The sequence below is a fragment of the Tenrec ecaudatus genome, chromosome 16, assembly GCF_050624435.1.
Source record: "Tenrec ecaudatus isolate mTenEca1 chromosome 16, mTenEca1.hap1, whole genome shotgun sequence".
NCBI lineage: Eukaryota > Metazoa > Chordata > Mammalia > Afrosoricida > Tenrecidae > Tenrec > Tenrec ecaudatus.
In genome coordinates this window covers 20011576-20031903 of record NC_134545.1, presented here as the reverse complement: position 1 = coordinate 20031903, position 20328 = coordinate 20011576, and the positions used below count along the sequence as shown (strand labels likewise).

The following is a 20328-nucleotide window of genomic DNA, read 5'->3' as shown; positions in this document are numbered from 1 at the left end:
TTTGGAGCGCCATTGTTAAACAAATGCTTAAGAGATGTACCAAATGGACACAAGTATGGAGAACAATGGGAGGGAGGGGGCAGCAAGTCTCTATTTAGGAAACAGTGAAGTTTTGTTCAGAGTGATAGAAAATTTGGCAAAATCATGAGTGGGGGATATGGGAAAGAATCCACCTGAAAAAATAAAATAACATGTTGGGTGAAACCGGGTGGCGTCATGGTTACGCAGTGGGCTGCTCACTGCAGGGTGGGCAGTTTGAAAACACTAGCCAGTTTGCCCAAGGAAACAGAAGCTTTCCACTTCCTATAAAGAGTTACAATCTCGGAAATCCACAGGGAAAGTTTCCCCCTGTCCCATGGGGTCACTACGGGGGGCCATTGACTCCGTGGCAGTGAGTGGTTTTTGTTTTGTTCCCCTGCACAGCACTCCTACCACTTCCTCCCACGCTTCGCCTTTTCCACGAAGCCTTCCATGATGTGGCTCCTCCCTGAGGACCTCCAACCCCAGGCCTTCACTGTACACTCGCCCAAGCCCTAATGTGACCTCTGTGAGATGTGGATTTCCCTTTCACATTGTCCCTTCGACTAAACTCCCGGAGGACAGAGACCAGTTCCGGCCCTTTTGCCTGTGTCATCTTCAGTCAGGTATCCAGCGAGGATGCAAGAAGCCAAGGTATCACAATCGATGACTATGGAACCCCTGACCAAGCCTCGGTGTTTCCAACTACCTCGTGGGCTGCAGGGCAATGCTGGACAGAGAAAAAGGAAGACCGAAGAATTAATACGTTGGGGGTATTGGCCAAGAATATGAAATGTAGCAATGACCAGAAAAAAACAAATCAGCCTTAGGAGCAAGAAACTAGACTATTCCTTAGAAAGAAGAATGGAGAGACTTTGGCTCATTGACTTTAAACCCCCAAACCAAAAACAACAACAACAACAAAAAATGCAACGCCATTGAGTCAATATCAACACATAGAAACCCAGTAGGACAGGGGTAGAACTGCCCCGCGAGGTTCTAAGACTGTAGCCCGTTATGGGAACACAAGGAGTAGAAAGCCTCCTCTTTCTCCTGCAGAGCTAATGGGTGATTTCGAACTGCTGACCTTATGGGTAGGAGCCCAATGCATAACCTGATCCTCTGGAAGACCAGTCATTAGAAAAGGACATCTTGTTTGATAAAGTAGATGGTCTGCAAAATGAGGGAAACCCTCCTTGAGCTCAGATTTACCCATGACTTGAAAATAGTGCAAGACCTGGCCACACTTTGCTGTGTTACACACGAGGGCGTCATGGGTCAGAGATGGCTCACAGACAACTAGCAGACACAACTGCAAATAATGTACTGTTCTAGGTACCAAAGAGACAGCGGAGAAGAGATAGGAAACACATCAACAGAAAGAAGGGACAGAGAATGGAGAGTTGAGGGGTGGGGCTATGGTTTCTGTAGTTACAGAGTTTGTTGTTGTTGTTGTTGTTGTTAGGTGCCACTGAGTGGATTACAACCCATAGGGACCCTGTGCACAGCAGAAAGAAACACTGCAGGGCCTGGCCCCATCCTTACAATTGTCCCTATGTCTCAGCCCATTGTGGTAGCAATCTAAGTTACAGTGTTTGGCCATTGTTGCAGCCACCTGAGTTACAGGGTTGGACAAGCTTAAAACCCTCCCGTGGCCACCACAACACTTGGGATGTAGTCCAAGCTCCTCCCAGGCCTGGTGGCAGAGCTAAAACAGAGCCAAGCCAAGGATTCCAGGGGAAGGATGTGAGCAAGGTTGCCAGGTGTCTGGCCCAAAGGTGTCGGGAGCTATGGCACAAGGTGGGTGATAGGGGGCAACTTGAGATGTACAGGGATCACCTTCTCTCTGGAGTAGGAGGTAAGTTAAAAAGTATTGTTACAAAATCATTGACACAAAATCATAGACACTTTTATTTAACAAAATATCAACATGGGAAACAATTGTTATTCAACATAGACTCTAGCTACATTGATATACTTCCCATGATGTGTATTTCCATCTCTCTGAGCCTTGCCCAAAGGAAGCCTGGTGGCTTAATGATTAGGCACTGGGCTGCTAACCACAAGGTCAGCAGTACGAAACTACCAGCCATTCCAAGGAAGGAAGGCTTTCTACTCCCCTAAAGAGTTACGGTCTCAGAAACCCACAGTGGCCATTCCACCCTGTCCTACAGCGGCGCTACGAGTTAGCATCGACTTCATGGCAGTGAGTTTTTTTGGTTTAAGCTTTAACCAACGGAGCCCTGGTGGTGTAGTGGTTGGTGACTTATGGGGCTACTCACTATAAGGTGTACAGTTCGGAACCACCAGCTTTTGACTCCCATAAAAAGTTAATCAAAAGAAAGAAAGAAACCAACCTGACCGATGGTTACCATGGGTGAAGGAAAAAGGGAGAAATTTTGTTTAGAGAACGTTGAGCTTGTGTTAATGGTGGGGGAACCATTTGGAAATGGATCTCAGTAATGGTTGTTCAGCACAAAGAGTATAATTCAGGGCACTGAATCACACGCGTAGAAGCTGTCGAATTGGAGAACGTTTTGCTGTGTCTGTTTTTGCCAATTTGAAAAAAAGTACACGGAGAACCATGAGTACCGGGAAGAAGACAATGTTCTAAAACTGATTGTTCAAGAACGCACAACTCTTCTTGATATGACGGACGAAGTGTCAATAAAACTGCTTTGCTTTGTTTGTAAGTTACAGTCTCTGAAACATACAAGGACCGTCCTAATGCAACCTTGACCTCCTGAGTCACCGTGAATGGAATCGACTCACGCTCAGTTGAGGGTGTCAAATTCTGCATTCTTCCATTTCTACCATGTCCTTGGGGAATGCCATCTTCAGCACGTACTCTCAGGAGCCCTGAGGTCCTAAGGACCCAGTTTGAAAACCACCCCTGTGCTCCATCCCTTTGGCAACATCAGAAGCTGAGATCTAAAAAAAGCAGACACAGAGGAATTCATGATCCACTGCCTGCCCCCGCTGCCCCTGACTTTCCCACACGTCACAGGCACCAGCAACGTGCTGAGCCCTAGGTAGGGACCTAGTAGGAATCAAGGAAGACAAACCCATGCTTTCTTGAGCTCAGAGACAGGTAAGGAGATGGGCAGGACGCTGGACAAGCACCACCCAGAGTGATGAGTTAGAGGGTGGCAGAAGGACAAGACTGGTCATTCAACTACATTCCAGAAGCGTCTGACACGCCATGGGCAGTGCAGATGCGGGAAGTGGCTGTGAAGTGACTGGATGCTTCCCAGAGACTTAGCCTGGTGTCCACCTCCTCCGCTGGGGCCCACGCCCCTGACCTGTAAAGGAGCCAACTGGACTGGTTTGCACAACCAGCGCCATGGAAGCAGCCATCAAGAAATCAAATAAAACATGGCCTTGGGAAAATTTGATACACAAGACCACCTTAAGGTGTTTTTTAAAAGCCCCGTGGTCACCTGGAGGGCTAAGGCACCCCGGACCCAAGCTGTGGTCTTTTCCATCGCCTCATCTATATCTGAGAGCTGGGTGCTGAAAGGGGAGAGAGGACAACAAAACCAAACCAACAACAAAACAGGATGCCTTTGAACCGTGGCCATACTGTGGACCAGCAGGAGAACGAATAAATCCATCCTGGAAAGCTCCTGGGAAGCCAGGTGGGTGAGATGTGTCATCTTGCTCACTTTGGACTTGTCATCGGGTCAGAAGAATCTCTAGAAAAACACCTCGTGGTTGGCAAAGCGGAGAGCCAGGGAACCCCCCCCCCCCCTACGAAATGGACTGACACAATACGTTCAGCAGTGAGTCACACATCAGAGCTGAGGATAACAATAACAACAGGTGGGCAACAAGCCAGTCCAACCAGGCATGGAGTGCCCGCCATGGCCCTGCAGGGACAACCCAGTTTGGTCACAGCTGCTCTCAGGCCCTGGCAAGCCACTCACTCCTGCAGTTGTGATTTGAACAGTGTCCCACCCCCACCCGCCCCCGCCAAAAATGTTGTAAATCTTCATCCCTATACTTGTGATTAGAATGCTTTATGGGCCTGGCTTTCCTTTGTTATGCTCCTGAGACAGGATTAGAGTAGGGCGTGTTTTCAGTCTCCTTTAAGATATAAGAGGGGGTGATTCACCCAGCAAGTGAGCAAGCAGAGAATGGAGAAGAGAGACACCACAGCGCTTGAAGTTACCCAGGAGCAGAGAGAATGGAAGCCTGAACTCAGATTTCTGACCTCTTGAACAGCCAGATCGCGCCCTCCAGTATGGATCACAACGCAATTAAAAGAAGACCCACATCTTCACAACTGACCAAGAGGTCACATCCTGATCAATGGAGAAAAAGAGACAGGCCCTCTGCAAGGTGGACTGACACCGTGGCTGGAACAGTGGGTTCAAGTCAGTGGTGGAATTAGTTAACTCCCACTGGTTTGACAGAACTGATAACCTCATTTTTTGGTTCTCTTGAATTCGGTGAACTGGTTGTTAAAATAGCACTGGTAATCAGAGTTCTCTCTCAGTTGGGTCGTTGGGTCAATGTGGAAATCACAAATGTACATTCCTTACTATTTTTAAAAAGTTCATCTGCCCACGAAGCCCTCATGGAAGAAGCACACCAGCCTGTGGGATCATGAGGTGTAGATGGGATCAGGCATCAGGCTTCAAAGACTCAGAACAAATTATATCGATGTGGAGTGGAGCCCCAAAGCCCATCTGTAGACAATTGGACATCCCCTCGCAGAAGGGTCACAAGGAAGAGAAGAGCCAGTCAGGGTGCAGTATCGCACCAATGAAACCTATAACTTTCTTCTAGTTCTTTAATGCTTCCTCTCCCCACCCCCATGATACATGTGAGAATGTATCATGATCTCAATTCTACCTTACAAATCTGGCTAGACCAGAGGATGTACACTGGTACAGATAAGAGCTGGAAACACAGGAAAACCCCTCAGGACCAATAATGTGAGTAGTGATACCAGGAGGGTAGGGGGAAGGTAGGGGAGAAAGGTGGAACCTAATAACAATTATCAACATATACCTCCCAGGGGGACAAACAGAAAAAAATGGGTGTATGGAGGCAGTGGTTGGTTTATGAATCAAAAAAATAATATTTTAGAAATTATCAAGGGTTCATAAGGGAGGGAGAGTGGGGCAGGGAGGGAAAACAATGAGGAGCTGATACCAAGGGTTCAAGTAGAAAGAAAATGTTTTGAAAATGTTGATGGCAACATATGTACAAAAAATGTGCTTGACACAAGGATCTATGTATGGATTATGATAAGAGCTGTAAGAGCCCCCACAATAAAATGATTTTTAAAAATTCATCTGCGCAATAGCATATTCTAAAATATTTATTCCATCCCTAGGTATAAAAATTAGATGGAACTATGCTTGTAATATTTATTCATTTCATAAAACTCATCATACTTTTGGTGAAATGCTAAATTTTATTCCCTTGCATTTGTTACTTGAGTCAACAAACCTGTAACGTAAAGAGAAGATGTCCCCAAGCCCCAGACCCACTGCTGCCATTCGTTTCCATTGTTTGTCACACCCCCAAATCCCCATGTGATATTATGAGTGAATTAAGCAATTCCAGAACGTGTTCAAAGCGCTAAAAACATTGTCGGGATCAGTTGCTATAAATTCAGCAGAAGCAGAAAGGGATTTTTCAAAAGGGAACATAATATGTTCAGAAGAGAGATGTCGCCTAACGATTTCCAATCTATCAATCACAATGACTGCCGTCTAACTGGCCGACCTCTAAAGGAATGGGCTCTCACTCCTACGGTGAAAATGTGGTGAAGGATACATCACACCGCCGATGACATCAGGATAAAAGTTGGATAAAAGTAAAGAATATTGCAAGTGAGAACGCCAATCAAGAAGCAATATGGACAGGGGAGAAAGGGAGAATCGATCCCAATGGTCGGCATATAAGCATCTCCCTGCCCCGGGGGATGAACACCACAAACATGGGTGAAGGGAGTGGAGGGGATAAGATATGAAAACAAAACAATTTATTAATTATCAAGGATTCATGAGGGTGGAAGTGTGGAGGAGGGAGAGAAAAAAAGAGCATATCCCAAGGGCTCATGTAGAAAGAAAAGGTTTTGAAAAAGATGATGGCAACATATGTACAAATGTGCTTGATATAATTGATGTATAGATTGTGATAAGAGCTGTAAGAAACCCCAATAAAATTATTTATTGTTTAAAAGGAGGAAGAAGCAGCAATATGGAAATGGCCTAAATAACAGTCTTATTATTTTTGTTAGGTATTATTTCATATATTTTCATTTGATACGGATATTTTTAAAGCCTTTCTTGTAACACAATCTAGTTTTGTGTACCTTTTAAATTGTTCAGATTTAAGCATTAGCTTTATGAAATAATAGCCTTTTGGTCTCTCGTGTTTTTAATACCTAAGATAGTCATTAGGGCAGTGAGCCCTTTGTTAAGTTATTTGAATCCAACCACTGGCTCTGCCATGGGGACAATTGTGTGGAGGTTCATAAGGTCGCGACCAACTTCATGGCACTTAACAACAACAACAACAAATAGCAAGGAAATCGATTTCCGTTTCTTCAGACAAACCGACCTTAGTAGAGGGCTGCCGTGCGCCTGGTCCAGGCAGTGCTTGCTCCTGCTTGGGTGCTGCTGCGGATGGGACACTCGGGCCTGTGCATCTCCTTGTGGCCAGCAAGCTGTATGGAACACACAGGACATCACTGAGGATGTACGGGGATCGCTCCCCCTCCCCCGCCCTGGCTAGATCAGCGGTTCTCAACCTTTGGGTCGCGACCCCTTTGGAGGTCCAATGACACTTTTACAGAGGTCCCTGAAGACCATCAGAAACCACAAATTTCCAATGGTCTCAAGAACTGAGACACAACTGCTCTATCGTCTCCAGGCAGGTCTGCCCACATGCAGATAAGCCCACATCTGAGTACCCGGCGTGAAGACTGTTACCCATGCTACACCGTGCTTCAAGACAAGATTTCATTTATTTGTCATTAGAAATAAATATTTCACAAAATAGGATGACATTGATTTTGCCATGAATCACTAGGCTTTAATGATGTTCAATTCGTAACAATGAAAATACATCCTGCACATCAGATATTGACACGACGATTCGTAACAGTAGCAAAATAACAGTGATGAAGTAGCAACGAAAATAATTATGGTGGGGGGTCACCACCCCATGAGGAACTGTATGAAAGGGTCACAGCATCAGGAAAGCTGAGCCCCACTGGGCTAGATGGCTTGGTTACCTGTTGAACGATGCAGTGGCCTTGCGGGGATTGCTTGGGAATCCTGGAACAGATTTGCTGCATGGGAACCCTGCTACAGAGGCACCAGGGACCACAACCACACCTTCCGGTGGACAACATCCCACAGCACTTCCTCCTCTCTGACCGGCTGGCCAGGGACTCCGCGGCCACCATCCTCTTTGTCAACAACTGCGTCAAGACCAGGAAGAAGCTGTTGCAGTATCTGTCTGAGCTTTGGCCACTTTGCCATCTGTGCTGAGCTCGTGATCCAGCAGCACCCAAATCCCAGCTGGATGACATGGACATGGATTTAGACCGAGAGATTCTCCAGGACTTGAAGGAGCTCAAGGTGCTAGTGGCCCACCAGGATCTGCCAGATGTGCCCAAGAGTCTGGTGTGTGCCATCCTCGGGAGAAAGTTTGGCGTCTTCTCTGAAAGGGAAGCCACTTTCAAGAACCTGTCCTGGAGGCTGGTGGACGTGGCCACCAAGCTGAGGCACAGTAAGGATGTCCGAGAAATGTTTGTTTTGTTTTTCTTTTTAAGGTGTTAGATTCTTTTAAAATCATTTTATTGGGGACTCTTACAGCTCTGAAGACATTCCATACATCAATTGTATCGAGTTTATTTGTACATATGTTGCTGTCATCATTTCCAAAACATGGTCTACTTGAGCCCTTGATATAAGCTCCTCTCGAGACCTGTGTGTGTACCTGGTGGAGAAGTTTGTGCAACCTTGCTGCTCCGACCACTAGTTGCCGAGTGCGGCCCATTCTGACTCAGGATGGCTTCCAGTTCCGGGCCCTATGGGACCGCTACGTGGGCACCCTCAGGGGCTGCCTCCAGCGACTGTACCCTGAAGTAGGCCCCTCTACCCTCCACCACCCACCACATTGACAATAAAGCTCCCAGGAGTTGGGGGTTAGGGTAGGGGCACCAAACCTTGTCTGTGTTAGAAAAGTAGAGCCAGGATACTTCTTAGAGACAAGAACTGGTGAGACTTCTCTTGTACTTTGGGCATGTTGTTAGGAGAGACCAGCCCTGAAAAAGAACCTCAGGCTTGGTAAAGGAGAGGGTCAGTAAAAAAGAGGAAGATCTTCAAGGAGACCCACTGATACAGTGGCTCCCACAATGGGCTCAGGTAGAAGAATGGCCGTGGGGCTGGCGCAGGACCAGGCAGTGTGTGTCACTCTGCTGTTGAGAGGGTTGCTATGAGATGGCCCCCACAACAAAGAAGACACCCCTTGGTGCTATGAACTGTCACCCCAGCACTGGCTAACGAAGCCTACGCCTTCCTGTGACTTGGGACGGCTGTGGAAAACACATGAAAATGCCCCCTACCCGTGGCTACCGCGTCCCAGCATCCCAGCAGAGCTCAAAGCTAAGGTCCACAGGTGTATCTGCCTACACCCACCCCATGCATCTTCCCTCTCAAACACAACTCATGAAGGGACTATGGCTTCTGGTGCCCTTGTCATTATTCATCAAGGCCCAGTGGCCTCTGCACAGCCCACCAGGCCTCAGGGCCCCTGGTGTGATGCCCAGGAGGACAGTGGGAATGGCAGTGACCCAGCCTGGTTACATGCTGAATGAATGTCCCCTGTGCTTCTTTGACCCTCAGCTTCCCATCTTACAGATGGGAACAAGGTCCCCCTGGTGGGGGTCTTGTGTAAGGGAGGGAGGGAGCGGGTTCATCCGTCTGTCCTGCACCAGGAGAAGCTCACAGATGAGGTCAGGACAGGTCACCTCAGGGGTGTGTGTGTGTCTCATTTTGTTGTTTCTTTTGTCTGCTTTTTAGTTTAAGGGGAACATTTATTGATTCCTCAAGGGGACAAAGACAACACGCAGATAAAGACACCTCATCCTCACGAGGGAGGCCATTCCCAGAAGGTCAAAATGGCGTCCCCAACGTTGGTGGTTTCCGTCACAGGCTGCAAGCTGACAGTATGCTCCAAGCTGCAGAGGCGGAGCTGTGGAACGACAAGAGAGGAGCAGCGTGCAGGAATGGGTTTCCATTGTGAACCCCGGTCAAAGTCTGTCTGCAGATAACAAGGACATTAGGTGTGGCGGGACACTGGCACTAAGGGCAGAAATAGCAGGAAGAACAACACCATAAAGCCAAACCCTCTGCCACCGAGTAAATCCCAGCTCTCTGTGGCCCCACACAGGGTTTCTGAGGCTGTAGATCTTTATGGGACCCCACAACCTCAGCTTTATCCCTCAGAGCAGTTGGTGGGCTTGAACCATCTACCTTGTAACTAGCAGTCCTAACCCACAGCACCACCAAGTTGAGCAGAAGGTGACAATTAAGCCTCCCAAGTGTCTATTCACACAGGTAGTCAGGCAGAGAGAGAGGAGGTGTGTGCATGTGCATATGTGTCTGTGTGTTCACATCTGGGTGTGACTGCATTCATGCCTGTGTGTACCCAGGTCTGCATGTGCGCATATGTGCATGGGTGTGCGTGTCATTGTAGGGGACAAAAGGGACTCCAAGTCTCAATATATAACTTGTGGAGTTACATATTTATTAAGTCTGAAAGGGGATAGAGGCAGAACAGGCACAAAGACACGTCATCAAAATGAGGAAGACGTGGGGGCATGGGGAGCTGGTTGCACTGATGAACGCATAACTCACTCACTGACGGGACAACAGCAATGTATGTGGATGGACGGACTGAATTGTGTGAGACAGGGCGCTAAAACGATTATTTAAAAAATGAAGGAGACAAACAGCGCAAAGCTAAAAAGGTGCCCAAGGGTTTATAGAAACACATTCACTTAATGATCACAGAGGCAGTTCGGTTAAAGCTTAGCACCTTATCATTTGATCTCCGTTTTGACCCAGTTTAGGATCCCTGGTGGCAGAGTGGCAAAAAATTGGGCTGTGATCTGCAAGGTCAGACGTTCAAGGTCACGAGCTGCTTCTTAGGAGAAAGGGGGCTTTCTACTCCCACAAACAGTGGTAGTCTCCTGGAGCGTGCCTACTCTGCCCTGCAGGGTTGCCGTGAGTCAGGATCAACTCAATGGGCGATGACTTTTTGTTGTGTTTATTATCAATAAATCATTTAATTGGGGGCTCTTACTGCTCTTTAACCAATCCGTACATTGTGATTTAATCGGGGGTTCTTACAGCTCTTAAACCAATCCGTACAATCCGAACTGAATGAGCCACCAATAGTATAATTCAAATTAAAAAAAAATCCATACATCAATTGTATCAAACACATTTGTACATATGCTGCCATCATCCTTCTCAAAACATTTTTTTTCTGCTTGAGCCCTTGGTATCAGCTCCTCTTTTTTCCCTCCCTCCCCTGATAAATTATAAACTGTGATTATTTTCATATCTTACCCTGTCCGCTGTCTCCCTTCACTCACGTTCCTGTTGTTCGTCCCCACCCCCTCCCCTGCCCCCTGGGATGGGGGTATACATTGATCATTGTAATCGGTTCCCATTTCTCCCCCTTCTCCTCCCATCTCCCCCCCACCCTCATGAGATCGCTGTTCCCATTACTGTCCCTGAGGAGTTCATCTGTCCTGGATTCCGTGTGTTCCCTGGGCAATGGGTCTTATCTCAGCATTTATTGTATAGGTTTCACACATATTTTGTTAAATTTAACCCTATGTTATTTCATACTATTTATGCCAGTATAAGTCACTTGGTGATTTTAAATTGCTTGTTGCTGTTATTTTATTTTATTTTTGCTTCAGGTCAGTGAAAATGAGGGCCCAGAGCCATTTGGCTCAGGAAAACTCCACCGGCAGGTGGCAGGAGAGCCGGTAGACAGGGGCCCTTATTAGACCTTCTTCTTGGGTCACAGGTTGGGGGTGTGGCCGCAGTCAATCGCACGGGGGGTGGGGTGGGGAGGGGGTGGTGAAGGTGAGCGTAACACTAGGAGCAGATCGTCTTGTCGCAGTTGTTCTTCTCGGCCAGCTTGCCCAGAGACGGCTCGATGATGCCACCAAGCAGACGCAGCCCCAAGTGCAGGATGGACTCTTTCTGAATGTTGTAGTTGGAGAGAGTGCGGCCATCCTCCAGCTACTTACCAGCAAAAATCAGACGCTGCTGGTCCGGGGGAATGCCCTCCTTGTCTTGGATTTTGGCTTTGACCTTCTCGATGGCCTCGCTGGGCTCCACCTCAAGGGTGATGGTCTTGTCCGTGAGGGTCTTCACAAAGATCTGCATCTCTGAGTTTGCCGCTCGGGCCGCCTTATTTGTTGCTGTTATTTTAAAATAATGATTTTTTTTTATCTCACTAAGCTCATTTCTTAGTTGTAGTGGCTTTTTTGTACATTTCTAAGAATTTTCTACATACATGATGATATGGTTTGCAAGTTAATAAGATTGTTTATTGGACCACACATAAGAGTTACCATCTCAACACTCATCGGGACAGTTCTGCCCTGTCCCATAGGGGTCGCTATGAGCCAGCGGCATCCACTCAGTGGCAGTGAGTTTGGTTGGATTGTTTGTTTCTTTGTTTTTTGAGGAAACAAAAATCCTCACAACAGACCAAGAGGCCCCATAATGAGAAATGAAGGAAATAGTGAAGTTGTCAGGGATTTTCTTCTGCTTGGATCCACAATCAATGCCCATTTTTCAAGAATCAAGTAACATATTGTTTTGGGTAAATCTTCTGCACAAGACCTCTTTAACATGTTCAAGTGCAATGTTGTGGCCAGGAGGACCTGCCCAAGCCCTGGTATTGCAGTCACCTCATAAACATGCGAACGCTGGATAATTGGCAAAAGAAGAATGGGCGCGTTTGAACTGTGAAGCTAGAGAAGAAAATGGAAAAGCTAGACTGTCAGAAACCCAGCAAATTTATTTTGGACAGAGCACCGCGACAATGCTTCTTAGAAGCGAGGATTGGCAAGGCTTCATCTCCCATACTTGGGACGTATTATGAAGAGGGGTCAGTCACTTGGAGAGGGACATCATGCTCGGTAAGGTGGAGGCTCAGCCCCAAAGCAGAAGACCCTCAATGAGATGGATTGACCTGGTGGCTGCTGCAATGGGTCCAAACAGAGCAATGGTTGTGAGGATCTCACAGGACTGGGCGGTATTTCTTTCTGTTTTAATAGGGTCACTATGAGGTGAAATTGATCCCATGGGCCCTACCAACAATAAACTGTGAGCAACTATATTTAGCTTCTTTAAATCCATCTCTGGTATTATTTCTGCCACAGCGGCACCGGCTCCACAGAGGTTTAATGAGGAATAAATGGCATGTGTTTGCACACTGACAGTGGTTCTCAACCTTCCTAATGCCGCGACCCTTTCATACAGTTCCTCATGTGGAGGTGACCCCCTCCCAACCATAAAATGATTTTCCTTGCTACTTCATCACTGTCATTTTGCTACTGTGATGAATCAGACGACCCCTGTGAAAGGGTCGTTTGACCCCCAAAGGGGTCGCGACTCACAGATTGAGAACCGCTGCACTAAGAGGAGCCCTGGACAGTAGTTCAGAAACTTCAAGGACAGTAGTTCAGAAACACTAGCTGCTCCTTGGGAGGAAGGCGGGCTTTCTGCTCCCATAAACACTTACAGTCTCAGAAACTCACAAGAGCCGTCCTACCCTGTCCTGTAGAGTCGCTGTGAGTTGGCACTGACTTGGAGGCAGAGGGTTGGGTTTGTGGTCCCACACTGAGGAGGACATATGGTAGGGCATTGCGTCCCCAGTGGGGCCTGCTATGACGCCAGGGCGAAGAGAGCGTGCAAAGGCCTGAAGGTGAACAAGAGCCAGGAGACTCCTGCAGATGCCCGTAAGAAGCTGACAGGGTGCAAGGGACAGCATTGGCCAGAAGACGGGATTGGACCCAGGTCTCAGTGCAGTTCTTCCTTGATGTCCAGCCCTGGGTCACACAGTCTCTCATCCCATCAGCCCTGCGAGGTGGCGGCGCTCAGTATGTCCATGGCTTAGAGACGGGGAGAAGTAACAACTTACTAGGGTTATCCAGACCAAGCTTGGAAAATTCTGCAAGGAAACCTAGATATCCCCGACCCTTCCTGTCTGGAGACACCCCACCCCCCTTGGAACCCTCAGCCAACCCAATGGATGCTCCAAGCTGGTCACATAACTGGAGTGGGCTGCACTGTTGGCCCGATTTACAGAGGAAGACATGGACGTGACAGAGCAATGTGAGGGACTGTTGAACTCCCCAAGCTTGCAGATCTCACTACCGGACACCATTACCTGCTGCTGGAGGCTGTGGAAGTTTCTGTGACTATGTCATCTCCACGGAGATAGTACTGGCATTATGCTGGGCACCCAGACACCCTTGAGCTTCACCTTAATCTGTTCTCTCTCCCCCTTGGCTTCTTTGTGATGGCACTCCCCTCTCAGGACTGTTGGGCTGGACAGCAGGTCAAACCCATCAGCCAATTCTGATGAGAAAGATGAGGCTCTGGGCTCCTGTCAAGATCTGACAGCCTTGGACACCCTACAGAGAGTCATGGTGGGTCCAGATTAACTTAAGAGCCGTGGGTTCAGAGGGTTTGGTCTCCTGCAGTCCTAGGGAGAAGGGTTGCCCTATTGACAATGAGCAAATTTAGTCAAAGCATCCTCAGGGATGCTGCAGGCAGAATTTGCCAGGCTGTATCAGATACTACTCGGATACTTCTGGGGGTGGTGGGGAGGGTTGATATCTCTCTGGGTTTTCTTATAGGACATGCAAAGGTGAGGTTGAAGCAGGTAGGTCAGGACTTCAGACACTCTTCCCAGGCTATAGGGAGTACAAGAGTCCTCCAGATGCCCACATATGCCAAAGCCCACACACTCAGACAATGTGCTTCTGCTCATGCCCCAGCCATGGGCATGAGGACCAACAGTTGCTTTCTCCAGTCCCAAAGACTGGGTCAGGGGCTTCCTGAGCACCTTGGCTTCAACGGGTTGCACAAAGCCTGAGAGGATGCCTAGGGACCACAAAGGTCATGTACCAAGGTTGAAAAAAAAAAGTGGAGGTGAAGTGTCAATTAAATCCAACAGAAAGAAAGACACCAGCCTGTGTGATCCGAGGATTATAATAAAATCCCACTCTGGAGGAGGGAACAGCATCAGAGCTTAATTTCTGAATATCCAGTTTGCAGAAGGTTATGGATGATAAGGGATCTCTTGTGGCATAGTGATTATGAGTTAGGCTGTTAATCACAAGGTTAGCAGTTTGAAACCACCAGCTACTCCATGGGAGAAAGATGAGGCTTTCTACTCCTGTAAAGAGTTATGAGTCTCTGGAACCTACAGGGGCAGTTCTACCCTTCCCTATCCGGTCACTTGGCTTTGACTCGGTTTTTATTTGCTTGCTTGTTTTTAATGGATGATGGTAGAAGCCCAAATCCATTTGCAGGGGAGTCCTGACAAGGACTAAACCTCTGATCATAGCCCAGGGAAGTGAATCATCTCTCTATCAGACAGAACCTTGTAAGGGCCATGATGGCAGTCCAATTAAGTTAAATGTAACACCTTATCATTGTACCGCTCTTTTTGACCCATCTTAAATTTGTCCCAGTTTTTAATATTTTATGTTTCTTTTGTAAAGTGTAGGGTGTACAGAGGCTGTACACCCCGTGACAGCCTCGGAAGGATATTGGTCAGGTTGAGCAGGGTAGAAAGAAGCCAGACCTAGCCTACACATCCAGTAGGCAGAAACGCAAGTTCGCCTGGCGGGAGTGTGAGACCTGCCCAGGGGAGCGGAAGGGGCACGCACACCCGTAGAACCCCCACCCCCACCCCCGCCTAGGGAGCCGGAAGGGGCGCGCAGAGCGGTTGGTGGCAGGTCAGGGCGGCAGCCGTTGGTGAGCAGCGGCCTGGGCCAGACGAGGTCAGGCGTCTGGCCGCGCCGCGGCCACCATGACCAAGGACTCTCCGAGCCCCCTGGGGGGCGGCCGCGCGTCACCCAAGAAGCTGGCGAGCCCGGGTCCAGCGGCAGCGGTGCTAGAAGAACAAAGGCGGGAACTGGAGAAGCTGCGGGCTGAGCTGGAGGCGGAGCGGGCACGCGGGCGGGCGGAACGGCGGCGCTTCTCCACCCAGGAGCGCCAGCTGCGAGAGGCGGGCGAGCGGGAGCGGCGGCAGCTGGCCGACCACCTGCGCTCCAAGTGGGAGGCGCGGCGCAGGCGGGAGCTGCAGCAGCTGCAGGAGGTCGTGATGCGGGAGCGCGAGGCGGAGATCCGGCAGCTGCTGCGCTGGAAAGAGGCCGAGCTGCGGCAGCTGCAGCAACTCCTGCATCGCGAGAGGGACAGCGTGGTGCGCCAGGCCCGGGAGCTGCAGCGCCAGCTGGCCGAGGAGCTGGTGAGCCGCGGGCACTGCGGCCGCCCTGGGGCGCCGGAGGGGCCGGCCGCGCAGTGCCGCTGTCGCCTGCAGGATGTCCTGGCGCAGCTGCGCTGGGAGACCGACGGGGAACAGGCGGCGCGCATCCGCCACCTGCAGGCGTCTCTGGACCTGGAGCGCCGGCTCTTCCTCAAGTACATCCTGGAGCACTTCCGCTGGCGCCCCGCCTGGCCGGCACCCCAAGACCCTCAGGGGCCCCCGGCCTCCGAAAACTCGAGGCCCAAGGTCGCCAGCCTTAGCACAGAGCCAGCCTGTCCACGCGGACCCGTCCACCGGCCGAGCACCAGCACCCACGTGCGCTCACACTCCCTCGATTTGGTGTTCTCGGGGAGCGCCAGCCCCTCCCACGGCCAGCGCCCCGCGCGCGCCAGTTCCCTCGACTCCTTGGCGCTTGCGCAGTCTGACTCTCTCGGCAACACTCGGCGTTGTACCCAGACCCCCGAGCCCGGGGAGCTGGCCTCCTGCTCGCCAGATGTCTCCATCCCAGACTCCCCTCCAACGCCACCACCACCAAGCTCACCAGTGCCACCGCAGCCGCCAACACCACCACCCCCGCCACCGCCACCGCCACCACCACCACCACCACCAACGCTGGAGCACAGAAAAGCCAGCGACCAACGGAATGAAGAAGGCCCCATGAGCCAACCGTGCGAGGTCCTGACCCCCTCGACGCCGGGCCCGGACTACCCGGCGCTGGTGAAGCGCAACACGGAGCTGAGCGCGGCGCTGCGCGCGCTGGACCACCGCTGCTCCGCTCTGCTCGAGGAGAACGGCCAGTTGCGGCGCGCTGGCTGCCCTGGCTTCCCTGGCCCGGTGGACGAGAAGGTCCAGAGGCTCAAGATGAAGAATGTGGAACTGACCGGCCTGGCACGGCGCCTGGAGGATCGTGCCCGCAAGCTGCAGGAAACCAACTTGCGGGCCATGAGCGCGCCGGGGCCCGGCCAGAGCCTCGCTCTCCCGGAGCTGTGCCAGGCCTTCTTGCACCAGCGCGCCCAGGACCTGGCGGAGCAGGCGAGCGCGCTGCTGGCCAAGGACAAACAGATCGAGGAGCTGCAACAGGAGTGCCGCCTGCTGCAGGCCCGAGTAGACAACGCCCAGCTCTCTGGAGGGGGCGCTCCCGGAGCGCAGGTGCTCAACGCCAGCCACTTGGAGCGGCTGCTGCGCGAATCCCAACGGGAGGTGTTGCGCCTGCAGAGGCAATTGATGGTGCAGCAGGGCCTGGGTAGTGCCCAGTTGGAGGCGGGCAGCCCCATCGCATCCAGGAAGGCGTTGGAGCTCGAGCTGGACGCGCGGAGGCTGGAGTGCCAAGAGCTGCGCGCTCAGGTGGTGGCGGCGCGGCGGCGCGGAGAGGAGGCAGAAGAGCGTCTGCAGGCCGCGCTGCGCGAGGGTGCTCAACTGGCAGAGGAGAACGCCTGGCTGCACGCCCAGGCGGACTCGAGCCTGAAGATGGTGGCCAAGAAGAGCGGTGCACTGGGGCAGCCGGACCGCCCGTGCCAGGAGGGCGACGCCACCGGCCTGCTCGTGAAGCAGCTGCTTCAGCAGACGGCGTGCCGGAAGAACAGCCAGCAACAGCTGCAACACGAACTGCAGAAGTCCCTGCGGGACCTCCAGGCCTCCTGGGAGGAGATTCAGACATTGCAATGTCAGCCCCAGAAGGCCACTCAAGTCCCCAAGTTCCAAGCCAGGGACAGCAGAAGGCCCAAGTGCCAGCGAGGGCTGGAAGACCAAGGGCTGCCCCAGGCCAGCAGAGACAGGCAGAAGATGGAAAGCTCCCTGCCAGAGAGCCCGGTCGCCCTCGGGGAGACAGCCAGTGTACCCCAAGTGCCATGTGAGGTGCTTCTGGGCTCCGGGTTCCAGCCCAAGAAAGGCAGCTCCAACCCCTCCTCAGAGATGGAGTCGGAGTGGGCCACCGTGCCATCGTGCCCAAATCTGGACTTGGACACCTCCAGTGAAGTGGATGACCTGGAGCCTGACAATGTGTCCCAGGCCCTGGATGTGGAGAACTTTGAGGCCCCCGCCGCCACCACCACCAAGCGCAAGATCTTCCTCGCTCCGCATAATTACAACCCTTTCGAGGGACCCCATGAGCACTCCCACAGGGAGCTACCCCTCATGACTGGTGATTACGAGTACATCTTTGGGGACGTGAACAAGGATGGCTTCAATGAGGGGGAGCTTGAGGACGACCAGCAGGGGCTGATGCCCTCCACGCTGGTGGAGCAGATCCCAGACAATGATATTCTGGGCTGCCCTCCCTCAGGGACCCCCAGATTTGACCCCATCCCACTCCGGGGCGGGCTGGGCAGAGCTTGGCAGGAGGACATTTGTGTCAACACGTTGCCTGGGAAAGCTCAGGGCTCAGCGGTGTGGGATTCATGCTTGGTGTCAAGGGAGATCTTGGATGCGGACCCAGACACACTGGGGCTGGGCTTGCTCCAGTGTACGGATGTACAGGGCTCCACCAGGGTGCTTCTAGGGGCCAGGAGGGCCCTCTGGATGGCTCCCATGCAACTAAGGTGTCAGAATGTCACTGCCACGTCCGTCGAGATCACCTGGGTCTGCAGCAATAATAGCCACCCCCACATGGTCTACCTCAATGGCCAGGAACACGGGCTGACCCCAGCGGGTGTGAACTGCTACACATTCCATAGCTTGCGTCCCGCCACCCAGTACCAGGCTCAGGTGGAGGTGCGGCTGCCCTGGGACTTGCTGCAGGTACGCTGGGAAACGGTGTCCTCCACCATCACCTTTGCCACTCCCTTGGCCGGACCCCCTCACCCGCCACTGGACGTACTGGTGGAGCGCCACACCTCACCAGGCCTCCTGGTTGTGAGCTGGCTCCCTGTGACAATCGACTCAGCCGGGTCCTCCAACGGGGTCCAGGTCACCGGCTATGCAGTGTATGCTGACGGGCTCAAGGTTGCCGAGGTGGCTGATGCTACTGCAGGGAGCACCGTGCTGGATTTATCACGGCTGCCGGTGCCTTCAAAGTGCCAGAAGGTCTCCATGCGAACCATGTCCCTTTGCGGAGAGTCCCTGGATTCGGTGCCCGCCCAGATTCCAGAAGACTATTTCAACTGTCACCAACTGCTGGAGACCTCTGCCTTGGGCTATACCCGTGGTGATTCATCCACCTGCACCTGCCCTGGGAAGCTGCCGCTGGCTCCTCGGAGTGCCCGGGCCAGCCCCTACACCCCTGGAAGCCGTGGAGAATCCCAAAAGGAGTTTCTGAAAGCATCACCCCAAGAAACTCAAAGGAGGTGTTCCTCCCTGGCCAGCCTGCGCACAGAAAGAAAAGGTCCAAGTTCGGCGACCCACAGCCAATCCCAGGGGCCCCAAGAGACCTGGGGTGCCTGTGGGAAAGACCTACTCTTCCAGAAGAGTCTCCAGGATCCCAGGCACCTACTGCCCAGCAGCCAGGCATCCACCAGAGGAAAACATTCTCAGGATGTGGGCACCAACAAAATCCCCTTTTCAGGGTTTATCCACCCCTTTCCCAAGGGCGGGCCCACGGAAGTGCCTGGGCGCCGCCCGCCATCCCAAGAGAAGGTCTTTAGTCAAAGGCAAGCTGCCCACGAGTCCAGCGCAGTTCAGCAGGGATCAGGCCAGCAGTATCTGTCTAGTTGCTGCAAGCTGTCGGCAGCCGAGAAGCAGGTAGGCTTGCCTGTACAGAGCACACAGAAACAGTGGGAGGCGCTCAGGGCCCAGCGCATTCAAGACCAGGAGCTGGTATGTAGCAGAAAGCACCAGGTCTGCGAGCCCAGCTCACGGCTCTGTCCCGCTCTGTCCAGTCATGTCATTAAGATGTCCCGGGTTGGCCCCCCATGGCTGAGGCAGGGGCCAGACACACCAGCCAGGGTCTTCATGGCCCTCTTTGATTACGACCCCCTGGTCATGTCTGCCAACCCCCGGGCTGCAGAGGAAGAGCTGGCCTTCCAGAAAGGGCAGTTACTGAGAGTGTGGGGGTCTCAGGACCCCAATGGCTTCTACCGTGGAGAGTGTAGGGGGCAGGTGGGCAATATTCCCGGGCATCTGGTGGCTGAAGCAGTGAAAGGCGTGGAGTGGACCGATGAGATGTGTCATTGGCCAGCTCAAGGGTACCTGCATTCTCTAGGCCACCTCAAGGACTTTGGGGGGCTGACTGGTCACCAGCCCTCCTTCCCCATGGCCCAAGGAACCCCCAAGAGCCCTCCACTGTGGACTCAAAAGACCGCGATGACAGCTCAGTGCCACCAGCCCAGGGACAATCAAGCAGGGGGTCGGGAGAAAGGCAAGCTGGCATCAAGGGCTGGGGACATGGTCACTATCTGCGGGCCTGTGGATATGCAGGGGCTGTACACTGGGGAGTCAGGAGGCCACCCAGGCCTGATCTCAGCCCACCACCTAGATCCCACATCCTTTCAGAATGAGTGAGGCCCCAGCCAAGGGGTGGGAGTTGAGGATCGAGCCTGTGGCAGAATCCCTTGCCCAGCCCAAGAGCCCTTGGCAAGCCCAAAGACCCTCACAGTGCCCCTCTCCTCCTCTCCTGGATTGTAACCAGCACCATTTGTCCCTAGCGCCCCCAAAGTACTAGCCCAAGACATTCACATGTCCCTTCCCCCTCGACAGGGCTTAACGTCCAAGCTGACTCATCTCTAAAAGAAAACAGTCTGTTACGTCCTTGGTACCGATGACAAGTATTTTGAGAAGTGCCTTTTTCTGTGGTCATCCTGTGTTGTTTTCTCGAAG

General features: G+C 52.0%; 1 protein-coding gene and 1 pseudogene across 1 annotated transcript; both read left to right on the top strand.

Annotated features, from left to right (window-relative positions):
- The first annotated feature begins 657 nt into the window (after positions 1 to 657).
- Positions 658 to 8167, top strand: LOC142429642 (acidic fibroblast growth factor intracellular-binding protein-like; annotated as a pseudogene).
- Positions 8168 to 15123: 6956 nt separating this feature from the next.
- LOC142429641 (RIMS-binding protein 3B-like) lies at positions 15124 to 20013 on the top strand. Its single transcript, XM_075534668.1, has one exon. The coding sequence runs from the start codon at positions 15124 to 15126 to the stop codon at positions 20011 to 20013; it is 4890 nt and encodes a 1629-aa protein (XP_075390783.1).
- The last annotated feature ends 315 nt before the right edge of the window (positions 20014 to 20328 follow it).

What these genes read in the sequence shown, in the direction of transcription:
- LOC142429641 (XM_075534668.1), top strand. Translation starts at nt 15,124, where the DNA reads ATGACCAAGGACTCTCCGAGCCCCCTGGGGGGCGGCCGCGCGTCACCC.